General features: G+C 50.4%; 1 protein-coding gene across 1 annotated transcript in view; it reads left to right on the top strand.

Moving 5' to 3' along the window:
* Positions 1-27,791, top strand: part of LOC144156122 (uncharacterized) — an 882,723-nt gene that overhangs the window by 720,835 nt on the left and 134,097 nt on the right. Inside the window, exon 18 of the mRNA XM_077687950.1 lies at positions 20,736-20,906. Within this exon, the coding sequence (XP_077544076.1) occupies positions 20,736-20,906 (171 nt within the window). The remainder of the gene's footprint in view (positions 1-20,735; positions 20,907-27,791) is intronic.

The raw sequence follows: 27,791 nt of genomic DNA, 5'->3' as shown, positions 1-27,791 counted from the left end.
GTAGGAGTAGACGCGATGGCCACATCCACTCTGATTGAGCCGGGAGAGAACAGCTGAATATAAAACGTTATCGAAGGCGCCTTTAAGGTCAAGTGCTAGGATGGCCCTCGGAGAGTGACGGGTAGCCGGCCCCGAGACTTCTTCTTTCAAACGGAGGAGGATGTCGTGGGTATACTGAGGTCTTTGCGGAACCCATACATGGTATTGGGGAATAGGCCTCCGTGCTCCAGAAATAGCTTAAGACGTCTCAGTATAAGCAGCTCTACCAGCTTAGCCACACAGGATGTGAGGGATATTGGGCGCAAGTTTTCCAGATGAGGTGACTTGTTGGGCTTAGGTATGAAGCGTATCTCCGCAGTTTTCCATTGGGGAGGAAGGCGACCAGAGGTCCTGTGGGTATTAATGTGGGGAAGTAGATGATCTAGGGAGTTCCCGTCCAGGTTTGCCAGAAGCCTGTCAGTTACTTGGTCTGGTCCCGGAGCGCTACTTTTATTGCATTCTAAGAGCTGATTCCAATTCGTAAGTGTGAAAGTCCCTGTCGAGTAGGTCATTTGGCAGGCCTGTCTATGGTGGTGGGGAAAGGGTCTTGCTGGCGTTGAGCTATCGACCTGTTAAGGTTTAGAGAAGGGCTTTTTGGGAACCTTGAAACGAATGTATGGTCCGAACCATGCTTCGTTGGGATTCACTCTTGCTAGTTAGGGGGTTGATTGGATGTCTGAGTAAGCGCCAAGTTTTACGTGTGGTTAGGGTACCTTGAAGACTATAGCATAGGTGAAGCCAATTCTCTTTCGATAGTTGCTTGGCATATTCAGTGGTGGTTTGATTTTGTGCGGCAATTTTATGGCGAAGTCGGCGATCGCTGAATTCGTCACTAGTCTAGACCGTGTACTTAGTGACTTGTGCTTGTTTGATACTAACATTCACTGATATTAACAAAATTCTATGAATTATTGAACATAATAACTGCAGCACTTTTCCCACTCCAAATCACGATTACAGAGTTGTTGCAAATCCACATGCTGACTTGTATATGCTCACATTAAACTTCATAGTTCTAAAATTATCGCTAACATATTTGGTATCTGGGACAAGCCCCCTGACTATCAGAGTGCTTTCCGCGGCTTGCTATGAAAGCAAGAAGAGCAGATGTATTTCTAAGGTAACGGTAACCAAGTTATACTGGCGCTCCTCATGCATCCCGTTGGTTTTTTTGCTGAATATATGTTGTCTAGGTGTGACATGTGCGTGTTATATGTGTGTATGTCGTGCTGCGCGCTCAGCCGATCCACATTGTCACCCGTAGGTTTTTACTAGGTTATGCATGGCCAGTTAGTAAAAGCTTTAAGTACCTTGTGACAAGTAACTGGTTAGTGTTCTGTTAGTAAGGTACGACCTCTTTAAAGCAAACCTTCCTACCTCTACCAACCAACGGCTTCGTCGTGGCGTGCGCAACAAGGAACTCCCAACCAGGCTAAACAGAACTACTGCTGGCACCGCCGCGGATCGAACCTGGGCCCGAACAGAAGCGGAGCGAGGCCCCGTCGTCTTGGCGACCAAGCTACGCCCGCACGTGGGAGACCCTGGTTTTCATTCAGCGGTGGGTGCTTTGGGGGAGACAAATGAAACAAGAGTGACGGGATGACGCAGTAGCCGCCCTCCTCCTCACCCTCCGTTTTCTCTTTGCCGACGCACGGCCCCGCCATTCGAGCCCGGTCGTGGCCGACGCTGCTGCGTTCGGAACACCGCCCCCGCGAACCACAGCTAACGCCTGCCAGAATCTCTGGTTTCACTCCTTGTAGAGCCACGTGTGTGAATTCAAGTGACGTCACATGGGCCTATGTTGTGGGTGTCGTTTGCAGCTTTGCTCTCCAACCACCTTCGCAACGTGGATTGGAGCCAATTTTTTTAAGAATGAACCCTTAACCAAACCCAAACCCATCTCCAAATCAGCCCAAACCAATGCCCAATCAACCCCAGCCTAACCTCTGACCCAACACACCATAGACCTAACCTCTGACCCAAGACACACACACACACACACACACACACACACACACACACACACACACACACACACACACACACACACACACACACACACACACACACACGCACGCACGCACGCACGCGCGCACGCGCACGCGCACGCACACACACACACACACACACACACGCGCGCACACGCACGCACGCGCACGCGCACGCATACATACATACATACATACATACATACATACATACATACATACATACATACATACATACATACATACATACATACATACATACATACATACATACATACATAAAGAATCACCTCATCACATACAGATTCATCCCTCATTCAACCCTCATCACACACACGCTGCGTCCTATCGACGGCAGCGACCGTGCCAACGGCGCTGCGATAAACAGGGACATGAGCCTCCAGCGCGCCCATGCATTTCAAACTAGCCGCTCATCTCCCGGCGTGCAATGCGGTCCAGCAACGGCGGCGTCCGTGGCAACAACGCAGCGCAAGGATCACTTCCAGCCCTTTGCGTGGGAATACGGCGTCCGAATGGGGCAGTTAAGCTGATAAAAACACTTTGATCTAGCAGGCAAAAAAAAAAAAAAGGCTCAATCGGATAAACGACGGCTTTTTAACGCGAGGGATCCAGGTTCGATTCCGATCACCGGAAGCGTTTCTTTTTCTTGAAGCGCTTGATTGTAATGCGTTAATTTTGAAAAACTAAAAAGTAAGAAAAATATAAAAAATATGGAAAATGGCGAACCGTGTAACGCCCAGCATTTCCGCAATAATGCAGATTTAGCGGATGTTACCCATGTAATCATGTAAGCACAATTGGCGTATTCACGGGAGGTTGTGGTCATTACTATACACCAGGGGGGGCCAATCCTGCTCTGGTGAGAGAGTGCTTTACCGGCAATGGTCACCCGGGTCAGGCCACACCCCAAGCCTGATTCTGCAATTCCATCAACACCCGCATTTTTTTAATCCGGTGGGAATTGTCCGGCACCGGGATTTGAACCACGGTCCTTCTGCACGTGAGGCGGACAGCAAAGTGGCGGGGGCGTAGAGGTAGAGCATCCGCCTCGCGTGCAGAAGGACCGTGGTTCGAATCCCGGTGCCGGACAATTCCCACCGGATTAAAAAAAAAAACAAATCCGCGTATTGATGGAATTGCAGAATGGGGCTTGGGGTGCGGCCTGACCTCGGCGACCATTGCCGGCAATGCACTCCCTCACCAGAGCAGGATTGGCCACCCTGATGTAGTAACGGCCACAACCTCCCAATGAATACGCCAATTAACCCTCGGCCCTCAGTCCCCAGCGGCTGCGAAGCAACTGACCACGGCGGCGGTCAGACCTGTGACGCAGCAGAGGGTGCTAAGAATCCCTGGATCCGGACAGGCCGCCAATGGAATCTGAATCTGGCAACGTTTAACGTGCGAACCTTATCTAGCGAAGCAAGTCTCGAGGTGTTGTTCGAGGAACTAGAGGGCATTAAATGGGATGTAATAGGGCTTAGCGAGGTTAGGAGGGCAGGCGAAGCCTTTACGGTGCTGAAAAATGGACACGTCCTATGTTACCGTGGTCTAGAGGACAGAAGAGAACTGGGAGTGGGATTTCTAGTCAATAAAAGCATAGCTGGCAACATAGACGAATACTATAGCATTAACGAAAGGGCAGCAGGTCTTGTAATTAGGCTCAATAAGAGGTACAAGCTCAAGGTGGTGCAGGGCTACGCGCCCACATCCAGCCACGACGACCAAGGAGTGGAACGCTTCTATGAAGATGTGGAATCGGCAATGGCTAAAGTAAAAACGCAGTATACCGTAGTGATGGGGGACTTCAATGCTAAAGTATACGAATCAGGCTGGAGACAAGGCAGTTGGGAACTATGGTATGGGCTGTAGAAATAGCAGGGGGGACCTACTAGTTGAGTTTGCAGAATGGAATAACCTACGCATAATGAATACCTTCTTCTGCAAACGGGAGAGCCGGAAGTGGACGTGGAGGAGCCCGAAAGGGAAGCATAAAAATGAAATAGACTTCATATTATGTGATAACCCTGGCGTCGTGAAGGATGTGGAATTGCTCGGAAGGGTAAGGTGTAGTGACAACCGTATGGTAAAATCTCGAATTAGGCTAGATTTGAGGAGGGACCGCAACAAGCTAGTACGAAAGAAACCAATGAATGAGCTAACAGTAAGACGTAAAGTAGAAGAATTCAGGATCGCGCTGCAAAACCGATATTCAGCTCTTACCGAGGAAGCAGAGTTTACGACACAGGAAGCTAGCGGCAACCTTACACGCATTATCACAGAGTGTGCAGTAGAAGTCGGGGGCACGATGGCTAGACGGGATACTGGCAAACTTTCCCAGGAGACGAAAGATCTAATTAGGAAATGGCAAACCATGCAAATCTCCACCCCAGCTGACAGAATAAAACTAGCGGAGCTTTCGAAGTTAATCAATAAGCGTAATACCTGTGCTACACGAGCGTTTGGAAGGACATTTCAGTCGAATGGCCTTCGAAATTTCAACTGTCATTCGAACTGGAAGGAGTTCTGTCGATCTACATGACCATTCTCAAAGGCAGTTGAAAGTTTCCGCGTTTGCCCGCCATGTTTTGGTGTCGCCACTGCTGGCATGTTTCGTTCTTGGCGAAAATTTAATTTTAGAGTTAAAATGGGCAAAAAAGTAATTATTAGTGATCAAATTGATAATGATCTACAAGCGCGCACAAAACATGCACAAGGCAGCCAGTTTCTTTTTGTCTTTTTTCGCACCGCCGGTGTTGAGAATACCACGTTACAGCGTAATCGTAGAGCGAGTGACACACAACGAAAACAAGTGAAAAATTATGAAGATCTTGCACTTCAAATACCAAGTTTTACTCAAAATAATTGTTTTTGTTATTACGACCGTTCGTGTTTCCAAGGCCTTTGAGACTCTCAAAGGTCAGTTGTCGTGCTCCTTTGACTCAAATGCCATTTTAACCAAATGCCTTTGAAAAACATCGTGTAGCAGCTCAAAGGTGTCATTTGAGTCAAATGACATTCGACTCGAAGGCCTTCAAAACGCTCGTGTAGCAGGGGTATAAGACAGCTGACATACGGAAGTATAATATGGAGAGGATCGAATATGCTGTAAAGAACGGAGGCAGCCTGAAAGCAGTGAAGAGGCGTCTTGGCGTGGGGAAAAATCAGATGTATGCACTTAAAGATAAGCAAGGCAATGTCATCACAAATAGGGATAAAATAGTCTCAGTAGCCGAGGAGTTCTATAGGGATCTGTACAGTAGCCGGGACATCCAAGATAATGCCGAAAGAGAAAGTAGTTCAGAGGAGATAGACATCCCACCAGTAACGACCAAAGAAGTAAGGAAGGATTTGAAAGAAATGATAGGGGGCAAAGCACCTGGTGAGGACCAGGTAACAGCAAACCTCTTAAAGGATGGCGGCAAAATTGTACTTGAAAAACTAGCAAACCTGTACGCAATGCCTAATGACCGTAAGTGTACCGGAATCTTGGAAGAACGCGAACATCATCATCCTAATCCACAAGAAAGGTGACATGAAGGACTTGAAAAATTACAGGCCGATTAGCTTACTGTCAGTCGTCTACAAGGTACTTACCAAGGTAATCGCTAACAGAATTTCTGCAACCTTAGATTTCAGTCAACCTAAAGAACAAGCAGGGTTCCGTAAAGGATATTCGACAATGTACCATATTCACAGATCAATCAGGTGATAGAGAAGTGCGCTGAGTATACTGAACCCCTATATATAGCCTTCATAGATTACGAGAAAGCATTTGACTCGGCCGAAACCTCAGCAGTCATTCAGGCATTACGGAACCAGGGGGTAGATGAGCATTATGTAAGAATACTAGAGCATATCTACAATGGGTCTACAGCTACCATCATCCTCCATAGGGATAGCAGTAAAATACCTATAAGGAAGGGTGTCAGACAAGGAGACACAATCTCTCCGATGTTATTCACAGCATGTTTACAAGAAGTATTCAGAATGTTGGATTGGGAACAGGTGGGAGTAAGGGTTAATGGAGAATATCTCAGTAACCTCACATTTGGTGATGACGTTGCCTTGCTAAGCAACTCCGGGGGTCGAATTGCAAAGCATGCTTTCCGCACTGGACAAACAGAGTAGAACCGTGGGCCTGACAATTAATATGCAGAAAACTAAAGTAATGATCAATAACCTCGGTACAGCACAGCGGTTTGAGATAGGTGGCGAGGAAGTGGAAGTGGTAAGCGAATATATCTACTTAGGCCAAGTTGTGACCCCGGATCCCAACCATGAGACAGAGATAATTAGAAGGATAAGATTGGGGTGGAGTGCATACGGCAGGCATTCTCAGATAATGAAAGGCAGCCTACCATTGTCCCAGAAGAAGAAAGTGTATGGCAGCTGCATCTTACCGGTACTCACCTACGGGGCAGAAACTTGGAGGCTCACTAAGAGGGTTCAACTGAAATTGAGAACGACTCAGCGGGCAATGGAGCTGAAGATGATAGGTGTAACATTAAGGGACAAGAAGAGAGCGGAGTGGGTCAGGAGACAAACGCGTGTTAATGACATATTAGTAGAAATTAAGAAGAAGAAATGGACGTGGGCAGGGCATGTAATGCGAAGGCAAGATAACCGTTGGTCATTAAGGGTAACAGAGTGGATCCCTAGAGAAGGCAAGCGTTGCAGGGGGCGGCAGACAGTTAGATGGGCAGATGAGATCAAGAAGTTTGGGGGGATAAATTGGTCACAGTTGGCACAGGACCGGAGTAATTGGAGATTAATGGGAGATGCCTTTGCCCTGCAGTGGGCGTAGATAGGCTGATGATGATGATGATGATGATCCCTGTAATTGTTTCCAGGGGACGCAGGTTCGATTCCCGCCCGGGGCGGCCGCTTTTCTAATGGAGGAGAGAAGCGAAAGCGCCCGTGTGTTCGAGATTAATTATAGCCCTCCACTACGGCTCGCCTCATCGCCTGTGTAGCGCCGGCCCGTTAAGCATCACAATCAATCAATCAATCAGTCAAAATCCCCGGTAATTGTTGTAATACCGTAAATGGAGATAGTTGGTCGAGCAGAATTTTGAAAATCTGAAAAGTAAGAAAAATATTTAAAAAGGGCGGGAAATGGCGAACCGTGTAACGCCCTGAATTTTTGCAATAATGCAGGTTTCGCGTTAGTTCCACCCGTAATCGTTATAATAGCGTAAATGGAGATAAATGGTCAAACAAATTTTGAAAACCCCAAAAATAGGAAAAATATAAAAAATAGTGAAAATGGCGAACCGTGTAACACCCTTTATTTACAAAAAAAAATGCAGGTTTGGTGCAAGTGACCCCTATATATAATCGCCATAATAGCGTAAATGGGGATAATTGATCGGACAGGATTTAGCAAAGCCAAAATAATTCGCTGTAAAGAATTCACACTCCAGACAAGCGGCATAAGAATGCTAGACAATTACCTAGACAATTCTCTGAATTTCTGCAGATTTTTTTTTTTTTTGAACAACATCACGAGCTTCCACGACACAAGTGATTCAATACAAGCTTCGCTTCAAAAGTTATCCTGTAGTGTCGGTTTACGTGCGACCTACATGTTGCAAATTTCGAAGACGAACTTCGCCCACCAGCAGCTTCCGCCACGCGACGCAGAGCCTTCGCTCGCCTATACCCATATAGTCTAGTTCACTCTACTATTGAGGAAATAATTTGCTTTATGTATCTAGGTAGCAGAGCAAGATCGGCGACGAACTGCCTGTTTATTGTCTCGAGCCGCCCGGTGACCGCCGCCGGGCGTAGTTGGCCGGTTTTTCTCTGCAACTTCGCTCAATGTCGGCTGCGCTTTAGAAACGTTACTTGAAATCATTTCACCGCATGTCGGTAAGCGCTGCAAGCAAGTCCAAGCATCAAACAAACGCTTTCGAGCCGACATCGTAAGTCAGAGACGTGTAGATGACCTCGGCCAGTTTTGTCTACGTATTAAGCCTTTTGTTACAATTTCCTTTTCCAGTGCTCCGTCGTGCACTGTATTTAGCTGCAACATGTATAGCACATTTCTGGGCTCAATTGTTTCTATGCGTTGGGATTCACTGTTATTCATGGTGTCAATGGACTGCGGTCCATTCCACCAGCTGCTCTCTACCCTGTGGATGGTACACGCTACCAATCCGTCCGACGCACGCAGCTTGACATTTTGCGGAAACCGGCTGAAGATAGGGACAATCGAGGCGCCCGGCTCCTCCCATTTACGCAGGCGGACACGCCTCGGTAAGCCTTCAAGCAGCTTGTGAAATCGACTACGGATGTGATCAGCTCTGATCAAACATTTAATGCCTACGCCGTCCTTAGGCCGCGATAAAAGTATGATTGTGGCTTCCCCCCTTTTTCGTTCCCGCCGAAACGGCCCATTCCGATCTCCACAGGACCGCGGAACTTGTACAAGCGTATGCGCGGGCAAAAGCCGGTGTGCGTGGGACGTGTGCCGCTTGCTTCTTTCAATCAGGCGGAGTGCCTGCCGCCTGACGATGTTTTAATCAGGGCTTCGGTCGTACCGTGCCGCGGCGCACAGTGTGTCAGTGGTGGCAGCGACACACGGCGGGCGAGACGTCGTCAAGCGCTGTCCGCGCGCGAACACCGTGCCACAAACGCGTGCCACCAGCGATCACTGCCTGCAGGATCGATCCCGCGATGTCGTGACGACGATGCACATGCGGCCAAATAAAAGCGACCAGCGGGGCCCCTCCCTTCGTCCCGTGAGGCGGACCTGCCGTGCGCTGATGGATGGAGTCGCCGCCTTATCTCTCCCTCCCCGGGGCGGCGCGACGATGAAATCTTTCTCGCGAAACGTAATTTGGGGCTAGTGCACTGAGCAGACCGCGAAACGCGATCGAGAACGCCGTTTCCTCACTGTGTCCGATGCCTGCTGACGTCAGGCTCGCGCTTCGCCTCACAGCGAGTGCTTCAGCCGCGGCTGCGTCTGACACCGGCCTGTGGGCCGCTGAGCCGGGCTGGGGCGCGCGTGATCCGCTCGCCTGTGGCCGCGCTTCCTCGCTGTTGAGGCCGCGCTGACCCGCGTAAGCCGCCGCCAGGCGACCGCCCAGGACTCGGCAGGCCGATGCGCGCAAGCAATCGCCGTTTCCGGCTCACCAGCGCGCCGAACGGCCTGCCTATCGATAAGTGCCAGAATGCATTGTACGGTAAAAGCTCGCGTGCAACCCCCCACGTCCCTGAATTGCATAGCGAAGCTTTTAGCTCCGCGTGCCATAACGGGCCATATATGTGAGGGAGAACAGTGAGCGCTGCTCCGTATATCTTTCTGCTTTGCTGGCTCAGCAGGGCAGCGAGGCATAGTCCTTCGGCGCTGTTCTGCGAATATCACTTCTACGTATAGATAACTAGAGAAGGGGGATGGCGGTTTGCTTTTTTATTATTATTATTATTATTAGTCTGACATGGTAAGCAATCGACTAGCGCGCTGCACAGCTTGCTGAATCGAGTGAGCTTTGTGACAGCGTGTCCGCACGTTGCTGCTACTCCAGCCTCGGTTTCTGTTCGGTGCGACCGAGCCTTCAAGCGCTAAAGCTCCCCCGCGTATGGGCGCGCCTTTGCAAAATCAAGGCGGTCACGCGGCTGTTTACTCGGCAAATTGGCGCCGCCAAGTCGACGTTTTCGCTTTTGGGCGACTCCTCTTTCCTGCCTTGTGTTCATGCTGGGCATGTCCTGGCCCCTCCGTCCGCAGGCGCAAAACGTAATTAGTCCGGGTTCCTCGAAGCGGACTTTAGAGCCAGCATCCAATTTGCCAGAAGGGGGGATACCTTTCTTCGTAACAGCTCGATGCCGATCGCCCCGCCTCATCGATCGGTTTCTTTCGGAAATGCGGTCACTAGCAGCGAAGCGTGTGGCTCTTGAGCCCCAGCCGCTGCAATTTTGCTGAAGCCGCAGTTTCCAGTGGCTTCCTTTCTGTTTGCGACAATCAGTGACCCAGGATCGCATGAGTGGCAGCTCATTGCGGCTTGTGTGGTACCGCTGGGCGGTGGCCGCGCGTTACTGGCAATCGTTAAGAACGAGACTCAAGTCACACAGTTATGGAGTCTACGTCCCCCACCCTCTTCTGAAGTATACAGAGCACACTTTCGGCTAATGGCGATCTGTAAAAAGGGCTCCTATTTTGACGTGGCAGACTTACAGTCATCGCCATAGAATCACCTGATCGATATTTTATAGCGCACCATGCTGTCAGATATTCTAAACTTGTCCCGTTCTGCTGGGTCAATTGTGTCCTAGGTTTTCACGCCACCTGTTGGCCATCTATTTTTACGTTTAGGTGTTCTACTCCGCCTGATTACTTCCAGAAAATGTAACTCGCATGCAGAAAAAACAGGAGGAAAATTGAACACCACGCATGCGAAGGGCACTGCAACAGTCCAGAGGCGGTCGGCAAGCGCGACGTGTCGGCCTTGCATGGTGCGAGAACACGGTGCCGCCACCGAGAGCCCCTCCAGCGGGCGGGCCGAGCTCCGGCCGATGGGCGCATCGTTTCACCTACTTCCTCTAAAGCCGAGTTCTTCCGGAGAGCCGCGAAAGTGGTTCCGGCAGCAACCCGTAGCGCAGAGAACAGCGTTGCGGGGTTCGAGGTGGCGTTGTTCCTCCACTTGCGAGAACAATTTCCGGACCCCTCACATTTCGCTCGCGGGTTCACCGCAAACATCTGAAACGTGGGGCTCTTTTCTTTTCTCTCTGGGCTGCCCCAACGGAGGGGGCTTCGTTCTCCCAAAAAGCGGTTGTACGGAAGAGAGGCCGAATACCCTCCAGGGGCGACATTTTACGAGACCTCTTCCGTCGGGGCCCCTTTTTCAGCGCCGAGATTTTAGGCACGTGTCACGCGCATACGGCGTAACCAACAGTGCTCTCTTGCTCGGACTACAGGAGACTTCGTACCGTGCCGCGGCCTTGTATTTCAATTTCAGTTTATTACATTACGCAAATCAATACAATGCATGAAATGAGCAGCGAAAAGGAACGAACACGAGCAGTGTAGGTGTATCACAAATAAATTGGTTGTCAACGGAGATGTACACAATACCATGGTGCTTGATTGGTATTGTATAAGATGGTAACTTCTTGTAATTATGTGAAACAGAGTTGTAACCGCACTTGCGATTTCCCTAATATTAAGAAAAATTACACAGTAATAAGACAGATTGCGCGTCTTTGCCGGATAGTAGCAGGTAAAAAATAACAAGTATATATTCAAGCAAGGCGACTTATAATTGTGATCAGATAATTCAAGTTCAACAAAAACAAACTAATTAAACGTGCTAAAGGCGTTAACACACAAACCATGGGAGAGGCAAGCAAAATTATGTGCATTTCACTTGCCACACGGGTCGCCGCCTATTTACGACTTCCGGTTCTAAAAGCTCAGTGCACTGTTCCATTTACAGCGACCGCTACGGTCATGGTGGTCGGGGTCGTCTGCAGCGGCTGAGCTGGCGCCGACTGAAGTTGCGCGGGTTAAGTTGCTGGCGAACTCATCCCTGTACCGCTGCCTTGCTAGACAGAGGGTGTCGAATCACGTGATCTGCAGCGGTGGCGCTGCTGTTCCTCAAAGATTCTAGTTGGCACGGGCCTAGAGGAGGGTAATAGTGACTACATTCTATAAGAGTTATAGACTTGCATATCCGTCGGCCTAACGCGCCCCTACCCACCGGCGGACGGTGCAGTCATTCAGAGCATCTTACAGCTCTTTAAAATAGTAGACCCGAGAAGGTTCGTACCCAGTATGTGCTAAGACTTCTGTGTCTTGTTAACTTGAAATGCACTCCTCCAATCACTTGCTACCACACGCAATCAGCGTCAACAAAGTTCAACAGCAAAGTATTGGTACCACAAAATCTCACCGGTATTTATCGTTACAGTACACGTATACCCATTTGTGTCTTATACGCGTATGCGCGTGCGTTGCTCCGCTTTAACGGGGCAATGTCGAAAAAAAAAAAAAAACTGGTGAGGCGCACAGCGACGAGCCATATTTGTTAGCAGCAACGCGGCTGCCGCTGTAATTCTCATCACCCGTTCTGCCATGATTGTAACCTTCAAGAGCGGCGTCAATGGGCCACAGGCCTTAAGGTTGCGAGAAGACGGGCACGTAGGAGGGAGGCGAGTGTGTGGGATGTGTTTACACTGAAAAATGGAAATTTTGTGACTAAATGGGGAGTGTGCGGCGGCCACGGGGAACACATTATAAGCTCGGGCAGTACTTGCCTTCTTGAGGAAAGAAGGCGAAGCACGTACCATTGAGAACTGCTTCGGCTACGGCGATATTGACTTCGTGGGCTGCTTTTTCTTTGGGAGAGATTGGCAAGCGGTGGGGCACTTGTTGTTCCCCGACCGGAGGGGCTATTTCCAGCGTACGCGCTTTCCTGCATTTTCTTTGTTTTCTTTTTTCTTCGCGTTGTGATGGCCAGGGAAGGCTTCTGGAGCCGCGAGCAGTAAACAGATACCGGTGAGACTCAAGCGCGGGGCGCCAAGTATATATTCATTAAATTGCAATCGACGTAACGAAGGAACTTCACGAGCCGCCTTCCGCCCGCGATACCGACGGAATTGACTTAGAGCGCGCGGCGATTTAATTTCGACCTATATATACCGACTGCTTCGTGCTTCCTTCGCGCGCGAACCACTGCGTGTTTTCTGACCTTGGAGCCCCGTAACGCAAGCAAGAAAACAGGTACGTCGGAGCCCAAAGGCCCGCAAGTCAATTCTGAGTGTTTTCGCACCTTGATCCACTTCAGCGCGGAATTCTAGCGACTAAACAAAGCTCGGTTCGTTGAGTCGGCCAATACTGTCTTCCTGTCCCACACCTCCTTGCCTTCGTGAAGTGGCTCGCGCCTTAATACCGGCTCTCTTTGAGTGAGTTCGACAACCAGACTGTCGGACACAAAGCCCATCTCATTCTCCCCTGCAGAACAAGGCGTAAGTGAATAACGCAAGTCGCTGCTGCAACGAAAAAGAAATCGCAGAGGAAGCGTTTTTCTTTTACCAAGTGAGCTATATTGAATAGTAACTTGTATCCACACGTAAAAAAAGGAGGGAGGTGCTTTGTTTGAAGAATAAAAGGCAGGTGTACGTCTTCTAATCAAATGCAGCGTACAATGACGGGTCGTGAGGCCGGTTTAAACGTCACGAATGAAGAGCACGTCGACATCAAGCAATCTGTGCCCCAGGACATTAATGTAAGCCCTCGACTTACCCTTAGTTAATACATTCAGTGAAATGCCAGAAGGCGTTCTTATGGCGTTATAAAGCGGCTCCATATTGGCCTCATGCCCCAATTTGTCAAAAAGGTCTAAAAAACGTGTAACCATCTAATCTCTCTTCGTGAATGCGAAATCTCAGCTGCGATCTGTGTTACCGAGCGTGTTAGTGAGACGCCCATGGATGCCTGTTTTTGTTGAATTCGCCCGTAGTGTTGACAGAAGTGCGGATTTCCGTCCATTCTGTTTTCGGATAGCGCCACTGCGTGACCTTTTCGTTCTTTAGGAATTAATAAGATTCGGCAGCGGGATAGATTGCTTCGCATGCACAAATCGACCGCCCTGTCTATGCCCCAACAGTCGAGTTTAAAAACGGCTGCTCCTATAGGGCGAATAAACTGAGACGTCCACTATATATGCGAAGGTGGCAGGATCTTCTTCTTTGAGTGAGAGATGGACGTGGGAGGGATGTATATTTATAGAAGGGGAGGAGGGAAGAGGACACATCAAATAAAAGAATAAGCGCCAGTTGCATGCTTTTGTGAATGGAATTGAACATGCGCGTAGTTTGCTCACAATTATGTAATTTAGCGACGTTACGTTACCTTGAGTTATTTTACCGTGCGCTGAACGCCATGTGCACGGGGCGTACTTTATTTCCCTGTCTCCTTTTATTTTCTTTTTCCCCTTTCAACCCCGTCACTAATGCAGCCTCCGCAAGTAGGAACTGAAAGCGTTACCTTGGGTGGCAGATTTTTGTATGCATGTGGATCACTCGAGGCCGCTTTTAATGTGTCCCCTAGTAATTAGTCAGACGGAAACGAAGGCACTGTTACCGAATTGCGAACAAATATAGTAGAAGAGGAGAGTGGGAAGAAAAAGGGGGGAAAATGCCCATTCCCAGCCGGCTCACTCCTTATGATGGATTGGTACAAAGATGGGATATGAAGGCAGGCGATTAGCGTAGCGCTCTACAGTGAAGCGAGCACGCACGCACGCACAGTGCTCCTCTCCGTCACTGACGCAGACAACACGCCGTGGTCGTCCCTCTCTATCGAGGCCGTTTCTGCGTCCCCTGTGAAGGAGGGGGCCGCGTTATGCAACAGCGATCCCCTCATTCGCCCCTGTCTCTCGTGAGGAGCGAGACGGTGATTCCGCTCGCCTCGTTTTTGGCAAAAGAGATGCTCCAGGTGCTCTAAACGAACCAGTCCGCCATTCGGCGCCGCTCACCACCCCGATTTGAGCTTTGTTTTTCTTCGTGCTCAAATTACCAGCTGGTCGCGTCGTCCCAGATGCGACATGCTGTGCCTACACACGCACGCACGCCCTCCAGCATTTGTGGACGTGCGTGTCCTCTTCGCCCATCCCCAGCAGCTTTGGCCGCACTCAGCCCCGAGCCAGCGTTTCTGGCGCGTCGGCCAGCAGCGGATGTGGACACGGGGGCATGCACCAGCATCGGGCAATCTTGATCGATCTGGTTCCCACCGGTGCAACGTGCGCGATCCGTGAGGCAGCCGCACTTCCCGTTGGTCGCAGCAGCGCACGGCTCCCTCTCCGGAAGCCTATTGTTAGGCGCCGAATCCCGTGCGCGGCCTGCGGGGCCCAGTCTGTCGGCGGCACGGCTCCGCGCTGCCGGGGTCAGCGCTGCTGGCGTGTCGCACGCAGCCCGTCGGTTCGCGGCCGGCCTGGTGCCGCCGTAATCTGTGTCCGCGAGGGGCTTTCTTTCGTGCCGCCGCACGTCGCGGTAATGCGATGTCAACGTGCCCGGCGCATGTCGTCGGCACCTCTGGCCGCGGCAGCGCCTGTCGGTGAGTGGCCACCCCGCGGGCGAGAGTCACGCGACTCCTGGCTTGTCACGCCAAAAGGAGACATCCGGCGGGCTGTCACAGCTGAGCGGGAAACTACGATCCCCATTAAGGTGTAGGCGCGTGACCACTGTTCACGAACGCACGTAACGGAACGTGCGGAGAATCACTGAACGTACTGTGCTCGGGTATATCGTTAAATGAGTTCTATCTTTTTATTCAAGGTATGCATCAGACATCCAGTGAACTTAACGTGGGTACCTTTAGCAGTGCCAAGTGCAAGTGATGGAGCCAGTGTACCGGGTTGTCCCCGTGGTGATGTTCGACGCGCAGGTTCATAAGTCATGTCCGGTAACCAATCTCTTACGTCCGGGTCTTTGTATTCTGCTTCACTTTTGTCGAGAAAGCGTGGGCAGTTTGTTAGCACATTAATGGCAATGGTGCCAAGTGTTGGTTGAGAATTATGACTACGAACTGTCGGGCAGAACGTTTCCGTAGAGGTATGCAGCCGTACCAGCGAAGTAAATGTTCTTTTATTTATTTATTTATTTATTTATTTATTTATTTATTTATTTATTTATTTATTTATTTATTTATTTATTTATTTACTCATTTATTCACTAAAGCATTTATTCATTTATTCATTTATTTTAAGATGAGGGTAATCCTGCAGGAAAGCACATTCGAAAACGTTAAAGGTGGCATGGAAACACAGTATAAAAAACTTATGGCATTTCAACAGCAAAAATCTCCAGAAAATCAGAAAATTGTCTACTAATGAACATAAAAAGACATTTTTATGCCGCCTGTCTTGAGTGTGGGTTCTTTACAGCCGAATTTCCTGTTGTTGTTTTTTTTTTTTTTCAAATACTGTTCGACCAATTATCTCCATTTACGTTATTATAGCGATTACAGGTGGACCTTCCGCGAAATCTGCATTATTGCGGAAATGCAGGGCGTTACAATGTTCGCCATTTTCAGTACGCTTCAATGAAGTTGCAGAACCTGCGTTATAGTTCCACACACCCTCTTCATCAATCCGCTTCTCACTTTAGTGGCGATCAGATTGAAGGGGACTGTAAGTGAGTGTCTGCATGTTTAGGAGTGTACATTTATCACCATTTACAACGTTCTGTGTTTTTACCGACGCCCGAGTGTTCCTATGAATTCCTGGTAATTTGTACGCTCTATACGACACAACACCCATCAGTGGCAAACTCGTCCTTCGTGGCGAGAGAGGGGGATTTTATTGAGCGGAAAAACAGAGAGAGAGCGGCCTGATGGGAAAAGCTCTGAACAGCCACTCTGTATGGGTGCGGGAGAAAGAATTGTGTGAATCGGGAGTGATAGCGAGGGAGAAGTTTGGGGTTTGATTCTATACAAAATACGGTTGCTGTATGCAGGTATGTTTGTACACAGAATACGGTGCGTCGTCAAGCCCTGCACCTTGAGTGCAAAATATTGGCACGTCTTTTGCGAGCGTAGAAAAGCCTTCTCGAATAACTAAGAGTGATATTAAGGCTAAAGTGGTCGAGTACTGTATCTAGATAACTTCTGAATGTTAAGCATTTCTACGCCTTATCCCGCAATTTCTTTGTTAGGTTATGATAGGTCTCATCAACACTTCATTGGGAATATCCAGTAGCCTTCATACGATGCCGCCCCTCAGTTATGAGGGAGTGAGTGAGTGATTCGGGATAACATCAAAAGCGATAACTGTCTCCACGCGTACTTATACTAGCACATATAATAACATAGAGATGAGCGTTTCATGGCATCATTGGTGCTTTGAAGATTCTTCCGCTTGTGCGAGTTTTCACACAATTTATAACATTAACTTATATCCTTCGGTTGCACAGTCTTGTACAATTTGGATGCACGCTTCAGCTGATTCCTCCTGATTGGGGTGTGTGTTTTTTGTCTTGACCGTACCCGAAGTGGCATGTCATTATCCATAAAAGGACACTAAAGTGTAACATTGAAGGAAAGTTTGACATCCACCTAAATGCAGCCATACGGCTACAAAGGAAAGCTATACAGCTTTCTCAGAAACTTCGCAGTTGAAGAAAAATTCGTTCCGGTCCGGGATTCGAACCCGACACCACCGCTTAACCGGAGCAGTCGCTCTACCAACTGAGCTAACCAGGAGGCTAGTCGTTTGTAGCGCGAGAGCGAATTGATTAACAACTCGAAGTGAAGGACAGGTGTTAATAGAAAAGATTTAGGGGAAATCCCCAAGGTGGAGTAAGTTTCAGTGAAGGAACTTTCCTTCAAACTTTCCTTCACTGAAACTTAGTCCACCTTGGGGATTTCCCCTAAATCTGTTCGATTAACACCTGTCCTTCCCTTCGAGTTGTTAATCAATTTGCTCTCGCGCTACAAACGACTAGCCTCCTGGCTAGTTCAGTTGGTAGAGCGACTGCTCCGGTTAAGCGGTGCTGTCGGGTTCGAATCCCGGACCAGAACTAATTTTTCTTCAACTGCGAAGTTTCTGAGAAAGATATAGCTTTCCTTTGTAGACATATGGCTGCATTTAGGTGGATGTCAAATTTTCCTTCCCTGAAACTTACTCCACCTTGAGGATTTCCCCTAAATCTGTTCGCTTAAAGTGCAACATATACAGACAAATAGGACGCTAACGTCCTATTTGTCTGAATACGTAGCGCAATTCAATATGAAGCATCACCAACTAGCCCCATTCTACGTCCTTTTGAACTAAAGTGCCAGAGCAAGTTTAGAAGAAACCAGCTGAACATAGAAACAAAGGACTAAATGTTGACAAAAACTAACAGGGACAATGCTGGCCCCTGGTTTCTTCTAAACTTAATATGCACCAACTAGCCCAGCAACAAACTCTCCTGTATTGCCAGAGCAAGTAGGCCTATATCGGTTGATTAAAGTGCCGTGAATGTAGATATACCACTCGCAGCAGGAGCAGTTGTTTATTAACGCAGAAAATGCCAAATTAGTGAAAACAGGTGTTGACACCCCACACACATTCCCACACTGCAGTTTGTGACATCACCAATTGCGAACGCGTGGTGAACGATATTTTGCCGAGCTTCTATTGGCATTTTTTCAACAAACACTGAGGCAGAAACATGTCAATGTAACATAAAAGATCGGTAGAAATACCAGCTTTAAATATTTATTTTTCAGTAACAAGGCATCGTTGGCCATCGAACAAAAGCCGAAAGAGCTAAGAAATGCGTAATGTTTCAGCTCAAAAAAGAAGTTATTTAGCCTTTAGAGCCCCTTTATGTTTTAACCGCGGACGGCACTTTCAGGAGGGAAGCCACGTGCGATCCCTTCATCGCAGGTGGCTACCGTCCTGAAAATTGGCTCGCCATCTCCCTTCGAGTACTGCTTTAGCGAACTCATGTTTGCTTTCTCCTTGCAGTTCCCTTTTACGGGAGGTTGTGACCTACACACACCGTTTACAAGAGAGGGGGATTTCATTGAATGGAAAAACACAGAGAGAGTTTCTTGATGGAAAAATCTCTGAAGAGCCACTCTGTACGAGGGCAGGATAGAGAAGAGTGTTTATGGCTGGGTTTAGCGGCTGCTAAAGCGAGGCATAAAGAGGAGGCGGGTTTGTTTCCTTTTCGCGTTGCGTTGGTGCGCAAGTGAGTGTAGTACGTGCCGATCGCCGCTGTCGTCCCCACTCGACCCTCGTGCTCGCCGGTGGGGCCCAGATGCGCGACACCGCCATCCCTCGCCAGAGGCAGTGCGCGCGGGTGATCCCTCTCCCTGCTCCCCGTTCGAAGAGCAACTGCGCCGCCGAGCAACCGCGAGGTGGGGGTGGTGGTAAAAACATTTATTGGGCATCTTAATGAGAACACATGGGAGGCATGCAGGGACCACTCCTTAAGGGGACGGCCCTTACAAATACTGGGCGGAGATCCCTAGTACGGGACCGCTAGGCGCGTGCCGTTATCGCCGGCGGCCGGCCGCACGCTGCACGCACGCGGCCATGCTAACCTCAACGTCAGCGAAAGATTACCGCCGTGTGAGCTTGGGAGAGGAGGTGACTGTTCCCCGTACTCCAATTTAGTGCAAGCGGTCGCATTAATTCAGCCAACTTGTTTTCTCTCTGTGCTAGGAATCAAACCGGATGGGAAACTAAAATTCGCGCAATATTTAGCACGCAGTTCAAAAGTGCACCGGGTTACCGAATAAAGCAGCAGCCTAGTTACAGGAGAACTTACCGAAGATGCATACACTTGCGCAACTTGTGTACAACTGCCATCCGGCATTGTGATTACTGCGGCAACGTGATTACTAAGGATTAGTTTATCCGCACACGTAGCGTGAGTAAACACGCACCTCGGGCCTGTTTGTTGTGACAAGCGCGACGATCAACACTGACGGCCCGCGGCCCACTGGAGACTCGCGCGGGATAAGCGCGCCAGCTCCCAGCGGCGGCCGATTTCCAAGCGCCGCGTAGACGGAGATGCGCTTTCCCTGGCCCAACTCCAACTCGCTTCATTCCCGCGTTCGCACGTGCGATCCGGGCCAAGGTCCAGGCAGGATAAGCCGAAGGAACAACGCGTCGTCGCCGGTTTGTTCCCAGGCGGCCCGAGGCTGTTTCCGGGGCGATGATTAAGGAACGCCGCACAGCTGGGGCCTTGGGCCGGCGCTCCAAATTGGAGCGCGCCAGGCGAAGGTCAATGTCAGCGCCTCGGCCGAGGCCCCGCTCGGACGTGCCTCAGGTGCGACCGACTCTCGGGGGACTCCGCGCCCGAGTTGGTCCGCGCTCTGGACCGAGTGTTATTTGAGGTCCAGCAGCCGCTCTTAATTGCAGCCGTGCCGGCGATTACCCGACGCGGCGCCAACTAATCGGCTCCGCCGGTGCCTCTGCGCGCCACATAAGGAGCGCCGTACTCTGGCCGACCTGCGCCTAATGAGGCCAGCGTCAAGTGGACTGCGCGGGAGGAGTTATCTGCAAGAACTCGCCCCCCTCCAACCCGGATGCCCTTGCAACGACACGCGCAACCCGGCGCCCGCTTTTCTGCGGTCTGTGAAATCTTCGGGGCCGGCTTGTCCGGAAGGAACGGACTGAGCCGTGCTTCCCATGGCGCTTCCATAATGCATGTCCCTTCGCCGTAACGCTGCCGTCGCGCCGTTGCTCCCCAATAAGAGATTCGTTTCACACCTTACGGGGCCCACACGCGGGGGGGCTGGATTCCTATACATTTTTTTTTCTAAGGCTTCGCTAAGCCTTGTTTGGTTACTAAACCGATTCGAATCCTTCTTGCTATTATGTGGCATGGAGCGTTACGTGCTTTTTTGCGAATACGGGGGAAACAAAATGGCCGGTCCATGTAGAAGGCACGGGCTGTTTCCTTGGCGATTTGGAAAGAACAAAACGGCGCCTTGCATTTAAAACTACGCGATTTTTACCCGTCTTTCCAATCCATAGCTTGGCTACGCCACAATATGTCGCTATTCCTGTCTTTATCTTTCTTTTTTCAGGGGTTGGGGGCGTTGTTTCATCCCTTTCGTTTCCTGCGCTTACACTTGCGACGCATGGGCTTCACTTGCGCCGGTAAAGCGGGTATACATTGTTGGTGCCGCCGAGTGTGTTGAGCGGCAGTCGTGCAATGTTGACGTGGGACGCGTGCGGTGCGCAGCTGAGGGACCTGGTGGTGAATGGCGACCTGCTGTGCTCCAAGGAGGAGGCGGCCGTGCTAGCAGGCGTCCAGCTCCGCATCGAGGAAACCTGGCCCAGCAACGCGCGCGCACGCCATGTCCTCAGCTCCGAGCAGCTCGGCAAGCTCGTGCCCATCACCGAGGATGCCAAGGTCAGTCGCATTGTGCGCTAGAACTTTCCGAGGCCACTGCTAGCGCACGTCTTGAAGCACGGTAGAGTGCAGAGTTATAGTTTGAGGTTAGGATTCCAACCGGGCACCTTTTGTACCGACAACACGCGGCGACATACAGGCAGGAGAAAAACAACAGTGCAGCACGGAGAACACATAAATCATTTGTCGTAGGCAAGTTGCTGGGAAATTAGGGCTATGAAAACACTTCGGCTGAGGCGGAACTCACTCAGAGGTCTTAGTATTTGACCTCCTTTCAACCACTCCATACATGTGGTGCGCGGGAGGTCAACGTTATGGGATGGAAACCAGCAAGCGTTAAAGGGACACTGAAGACAAAACCGAAATTCGTCTAAATAGATAGATTGGTATCCACAGAAAACGAATATAGCAGTCTCTGGATCAGTACCTTGAAAATAATCGCGCAAATATTCAAAACAAAATCTACACACCTCATAGGGGGTGCGTAGGGAAATGACTGATGCGCGGCACATTCCCATTGTTTAACCACCATCTCACGTCCCGTGCGGCACCAAGATCGACGCACAGAAAGTAGCAGGTAACGGAAGTGCGGGGCGGGCAAGTTGTGTTGTCGTATGTGCCGACTGCACGACCAGTGGCTCCTGCGGCCGCGATGGTTCGCTCGGTAGGTTTTAGTTTTCCTGCAAGACCCCACCGCTGTCTCATTCGCTTCCGGCAGCCGTTGACGTCACGCTAAACGTCATGAAATGGTGCGAGGAATGAAATGCGTTTTTCAATTGGTAATTTGTCGGCAATTAAAGCATCTTTCGCCGCCGAATAAGCGCTGAGAGGGCTTCGGGGCAGTTGAACTTTCGTCTACGCCCAACTTGGTACTTGCCTTCAGTGCCCCTTTAATGAAAGCGTCGTAAGTTGGATTTAAAGTTTCGGTGTACCTCCTTTAGGTGTAAGATTTAGTTATTTTTTTTTCCTGCGAATGTTTAGTCACATTCATGTTTACGACTTTTTTGGTTATGATATATAGGCAGTAATGTCATTGCGCGCCTGTCTTGGTAATGATCGTGTTTAGAGTTTGCAATTGAGGTAAAAACAAATAAAAACAAGGACAATAAATAAATAATACATGTATATAAAACTGCTTCATTTTGTCGACCGCTAATGCTGTCAGATCTGAAATCTAACAAACTAAGTAAAATAGACCAGATACTTATTTCTGGCCTTTACCACAACTGGAACATAACAAAAAAATGTTCGCTCACTGCACAGTATACAGCAGCTGTATGAGCAACAAGACTTCGCATGCCAACATGTGAGAAGCACAAAAGAAACACATGCGTGTTTGAAGAACGAAACGATCCGCATTAATAATCTATCAACGTCATATTCAGGACTGAATTAAAATTAAAGCTCAGAAAGTGCGCGATAGCAGTGAATTGAATGACGGCATGCTGGTGCATTTTTGTGACGGGCTTCACCACGTCACACGGTGACGAACCACCGCAGAACACAAATCAACTTCATTGTCCTATTGGCCTTAAATACCCATCTTAAATACTCGAAACGCAACTCATAGCGAGATGGCTGGGGAACAAAAAGCGTCAGGCACAGATCACGCTGTAGCTCATATCTATAAGCGAAGGTAAAGAGCCTGTCACCAGGTTACGACGTTTAGCATCAGTTATCTTTTTGATGTTCTTTTCCCCGGGGCTTCTCCTCCAAGCCGCAGCAGCGCTGAGGATCTGACCCCGGGTATCCTCAACCGACAGACTCAGCCTCCGATACAAAACTGTACATTTATTTACAGCCCGGCGGGCGACTAAAAAACAGGACTCGCGCGGAGCTCGAAGACGGCGGGCCGAGCTCTCCCGCGCCCGGACCGCGTCTCTCTTGTCTTCCTCTTCCCTTCCTCCTGACACTGACGGCCGGGGAAGAAGGAAAAGCCAGTTGTCTCCGTCGGTGGCCATCGCATGTGGTGGTGGTTAAGAGATCCGGTGCGCGCAGGCGTTCGAAATGCGCGGCGTCTCAAGGCGCCGCGCGACACGTGCATTTCATTTGTGCGCTGCTCGTCCCACGCCCCGATCGCCAGTTCGTGCGTCGAAGCGCCCGACACCTCCACCGCCACTGTGAAACATAACTTCAGGGATGTTTCACACACCACACACTTTTCGCGCGTGATCCATCGTTCCTTCAATTGGCGACACAACAATCAGCACGGTCAGTGCCTCTTGACACTGGCTGCAGGTCACCATGACAAATTACCCTCAATCCTCACCAGCTCATTCAGAGGGAGCGACCTTTAGCAGGTGGTACGCACCGGCCGTCGTCGTCCGAAAACCCCCTTGCCATGCGGCGCACCCCGTCGCACAACAGTAGCAGGGGCCCCTCTCCTCCTCGCTTCCTCGCTCGGGAAGGGACCACTGCTGGCTCGTCACCATGCGTTGAAGCCACTCTGCACTGAGGTGAAGCTGACTGACGCTTTCGCCTCTTTCTAGGCGAACCCTCGGGTTCGGCCGCTTCTGCGCTCGGAGCGCCGTGCTCCACTACGCACCGCTGGTCAGCGTAAGCAGCAGAGGGCTGCTTAGCGGCTACGTCAACGCTGACATGAAATGCTGGAGAGGCTATCTCTTCAGCCACTCCTACAGACCTACCTGCAACTGCCGTGGGCTGCATTACATGAGCGGCCGTAGCCTGATTTACACTTTCCGCGCTCGATTCGCTGGAGCTCCCCCTGGCGATCACATTTTCGCGACATGACATTTGGGGATCTCCAGAAACAAGAGATGCAGTGTGCGCGACACTAACTGCATCGCATTCCTCGCGCGATTCCCGGGCTGCCGCATCCTGCAAAGCTCTTGGCCGCTCGGCCATGCTACAGGAATGTTCTGCGTCTCTGCACGCTGCGACGACGCACTCACGCTCACCTGAAGCCAGCCCCAGCCCCTTCACAGCGGCCGATCTAAGAACTGCACAGTTCTTCCGCTCCTTTCTGTGCGAACCCTCGCGTTCGGCCGCCACGGAATCACCGCGTGCGCGCGAAGCGCCGTTCTCTACCACACACCGTTGTGTGGCGGAATGATTAGAGAGGGGCTCATCGGTCACATGAACGAGGACATGCGACGCAGCTGAGGCTGTTTCTCTGGCTATCAGCTTTTTCACGGGCATGCGCACACTCTCATTCACCTTTGACCGCCTGTCATTTCCCAATGCAGCCTCGCGCGTAACATTTTCCTTCACCTCCATCTTCATTTCGGTGAAGCCTTCTACGCGGGATGCTTCACTATCCTGCTCCCCGGTTGCAGGAAAACTGAACGCCCACGAAGGAACGCGCGCCACTATCCTCTCTTCGCCTGTCCCGAATGAATCTGATCGTGCCGGATCCCGCGAAACAGGAGGACTACGCGCGCCCAGTGAATGGGTTCCACCTCGCACATCTTTCGGCGAACTGGCGCACCCCAGTCCACTCTCTCCCTCAGTGCTGAACATTACTGTTTGAGCAATCGGTGAGGCAGGAAAATTGTTAGCTCTCTTGAAACGTTCACTCTTCGAACGTTCCGCTGCTAACTCTGCCTCAGCGATTCTCAATTTCGCCAGCAATAGCGCCTTCTGCTCAGCGAACGACATGGCTGACCTAATCCTGACGCTCGCTGTCTCGTCAGCCCTCACAGTCAGCTCCATCTCACCATACCGACCTAACCGCCCCCCATTATCTCAGGGCTACTCATGCAGCACTCCCTACATGTCAGGGTGAGCCACGCACCCAGGATCAAGAGAGGCACTGACCTGCATAGCTCGGTGCCCGTAGAGATGCCGCACTGGTGCAGATGGGGTATCCATTTAGGCACGGCTCCGTCAGCCGAGGTGTCCACCAAACAATGGCCAGCTGACTTCTCGCCTGCCGACAGCTCGCTGCTCCTGCCGCTCCACGCTCAATGGGCTGCTGATGCCTCCACTGACCGCTCGCCAAGCTGCTTCTCCGCTGCTCAGCAAGCCGCAGAGATTGCCTCGGTCTCCGTTGAGCGTTGAGTCCGTTGAGCGCCGGTCAAGCCGCTTCTCCGCCAGGCTGGCGAGCTCGCTGCTCCTGCCGATCTCGTTCAGCAGGCTGCCGCTCTCCGTTGAGAAGTCCGCTGAGCGCCGGTCGAGCCGCTTCTCCACCAGGCTGACGAGCTCGCTGCTCCCGCCGATCCCGTTCAGCAGGCCGCGATTTCTCCGCGATCTCCGTCCGTCGAGGAGCCCGTCTCGCCCGCCGGCCGGCTGAGTCGTCGCTGTTGAAGATCGTGCCGACTGCGCCAGTTATCTTTTTGATGTCCTTTTCCCCGGGGCTTCTCCTCCAAGCCGCAGCAGCGCTGAGGATCTGACCCCGGGTATCCTCAACCGACAGACTCAGCCTCCGATACAAAACTGTACATTTATTTACAGCCCGGCGGGCGACTAAAAAACAGGACTCGCGCGGAGCTCGAAGACGGCGGGCCGAGCTCTCCCGCGCCCGGACCGCGTCTCTCTTGTCTTCCTCTTCCCTTCCTCCTGACACTGACGGCCGGGGAAGAAGGAAAAGCCAGTTGTCTCCGTCGGTGGCCATCGCATGTGGTGGTGGTTAAGAGATCCGGTGCGCGCAGGCGTTCGAAATGCGCGGCGTCTCAAGGCGCCGCGCGACACGTGCATTTCATTTGTGCGCTGCTCGTCCCACGCCCCGATCGCCAGTTCGTGCGTCGAAGCGCCCGACAGCATCTAAAAAAGAATGTGTCTCTCAATTACCCCCCCCCCCCCTTTTTTTAAATGCGATAGATTGCCCTACGGCATAACAGGAAGGTTTATAGGTACAACATTGCACCAGATGCACGCAGAAAGCCAAGAAGAGACCGGTACTGGGGTCCCCATATCCAACGCTTGAGATCGGGGGGTCTCCCAGGATGGAGCCCTGTGCCTCGGAGGTGTTGGATTCTGGCGTTTCTAAGACCTGAACAAGTCCACAACAGGTGTTCATTTCCAATTGTACTTTGTAACCTTTTCTACGTGTTGTGATGGCCAACCAAAAATTGCACTTCTAATAAATCAGTTGCTAGTTTGCGCTCGTGCCGTCCACGTCGCCCATTTGTCTTCTTTAAAAAGTGTGTCCCGGGTAACCTCAAGCGCAGTCGATGACATGCAAAACCAACTAGCCCAATTCCCTATCTACTGACTTAAATACTCAGTTATAGCCAAGCTTCTAAAAAAAGTCTTCGACATGCTTTAATCGACTAGTTTCTGTATTAAACGAATATGCAAAACTGTACGCCCAAGTTACCCACTTCAGCGAGCTGGACTCTTCTTGTAGCAACAGGGGGAACTTGGAAAGCGCATATGTAATGGTTTATGGAGAGCGCACGTGTATGTAGCTCCGCATCAACCCATTTGGGCGTTCCCTGTGGCGGTATTCTCGTGTTTGTCTGTTTTGCAAGTGTCCGTTTTGCGTCCGTTTTATTGTGACGTATTTCCAGTTGTAGGCGGGCTTTGGGTTGACTTTTGCGCAGCTCTTTTTCTAAGCAAGTTTTACACGACTAAACCTCTTTTAAACTATCTTTGATGTGTTTATTGTTCCTCCAGCGAACCAACAACAAGGCGACGAGAAATCGTCTGCTCCAAATCGTCTGCTCCGAGAATCCTCGCCTCATAGCTCCGCCGTGCTTGCATGGCGTCACATCCGGGTGTTCGCTTTTAGCCAATAAGGGCTTGCTCAAAACGGACACCTTTGAAACGGACAAAAAACGGACAAAACAAGAGAATACCGCCCCTGCTCTCTAACTTTTTTTCTAATTTTGGGCGTAGTCCTACCCCTCCGAATAAAGAGTAGGTTAGGGAAGTGGGTATATTCCACTGTAAGATATTCTACAGATATTTGAATTCGTTTTTATCATGACTTAGTTAGCGCAATTTATTTTGAGACAACTTCAGTGCGTGCATGTACGTAGTTATGTGCGAGTAATTTCTGCATGAAAATTGGAATTGAGCGGACTTCGCGAAGAGCATCGCGAACAAGTGCAAGTGAACAATTTTGTTCGTAGTAATAATACACAAGCTTGCTATCGCGACAACTAGCATCCTGCAAGGCACGGCTTCCCAAAACAGTTCTGATACGCCTACGATGTACTTGCGGTACATCTAAGGAAACGCCACCATCCAAGGTAGCGTATATATGCGCTGCATTGCATAGTAGTATTTACTCGCAGTGGTGGCTCAGTGGCTAAGGCGTTGCGCTGCTGAGAACGAGGACGCGGGTTCGGTTCCCGGCCGTGGAGGCCGCTTTTCTGATGGAGGCGAAAAGCAAAAACGCCCGTGTGTACGAGATTCGACCACCCCAGGTGGTCGAAAATAATCCGGAGCCCTCCACTACGGCGCGCCTCATCGCCTCCGTTGCGTCGGCGCGTTAAACCCTGCACTCAATCAATCAATGCATAGTAGTATTTCGTCATATTTAATTATATGAAACAAAAAGTGTCTTGTGCATCTGGCCCCAGGTGTATAAATGACAGCAAAAGCTTTTGTGATCTGAAATAAGAACCTTGTAGAAATGAATCGACTATCTGGTGTGTCGGATAAAATAAACGCATTCCTTGCAGTGAATTTCTTAAGCAGACATTTAAACTCTGCTCAAACAGCAAAGCTCACATTTGAAAGTACACAAGCGCAGTGAGCTTCCGAGACACACATCCACGAAATGCACACCACGTCCATTGCGTAATCGGAAACCCGGGAAGAAAGTTGGGGCACATGTTCGTTAGGGCATTCGCCGGGATACGTATTGAGGCATCGCGTATGGTGGCATAACTGAGGGTTGCGCTGCTGAGCACGAGGTCGTGGGTTCGATTCCCGGCCGTGGCGACCGCTTTTCTGATGGAGGCGAAAAGCAGAAAC

Source organism: Haemaphysalis longicornis, unplaced genomic scaffold (genome assembly GCF_048455015.1).
Source record: "Haemaphysalis longicornis isolate Haplotype H1 unplaced genomic scaffold, Haemaphysalis longicornis Haplotype H1 scaffold_1, whole genome shotgun sequence".
NCBI classification, from domain to species: Eukaryota; Metazoa; Arthropoda; class Arachnida; order Ixodida; family Ixodidae; genus Haemaphysalis; species Haemaphysalis longicornis.
This window is presented reverse-complemented; position numbering and strand designations above follow the sequence as displayed.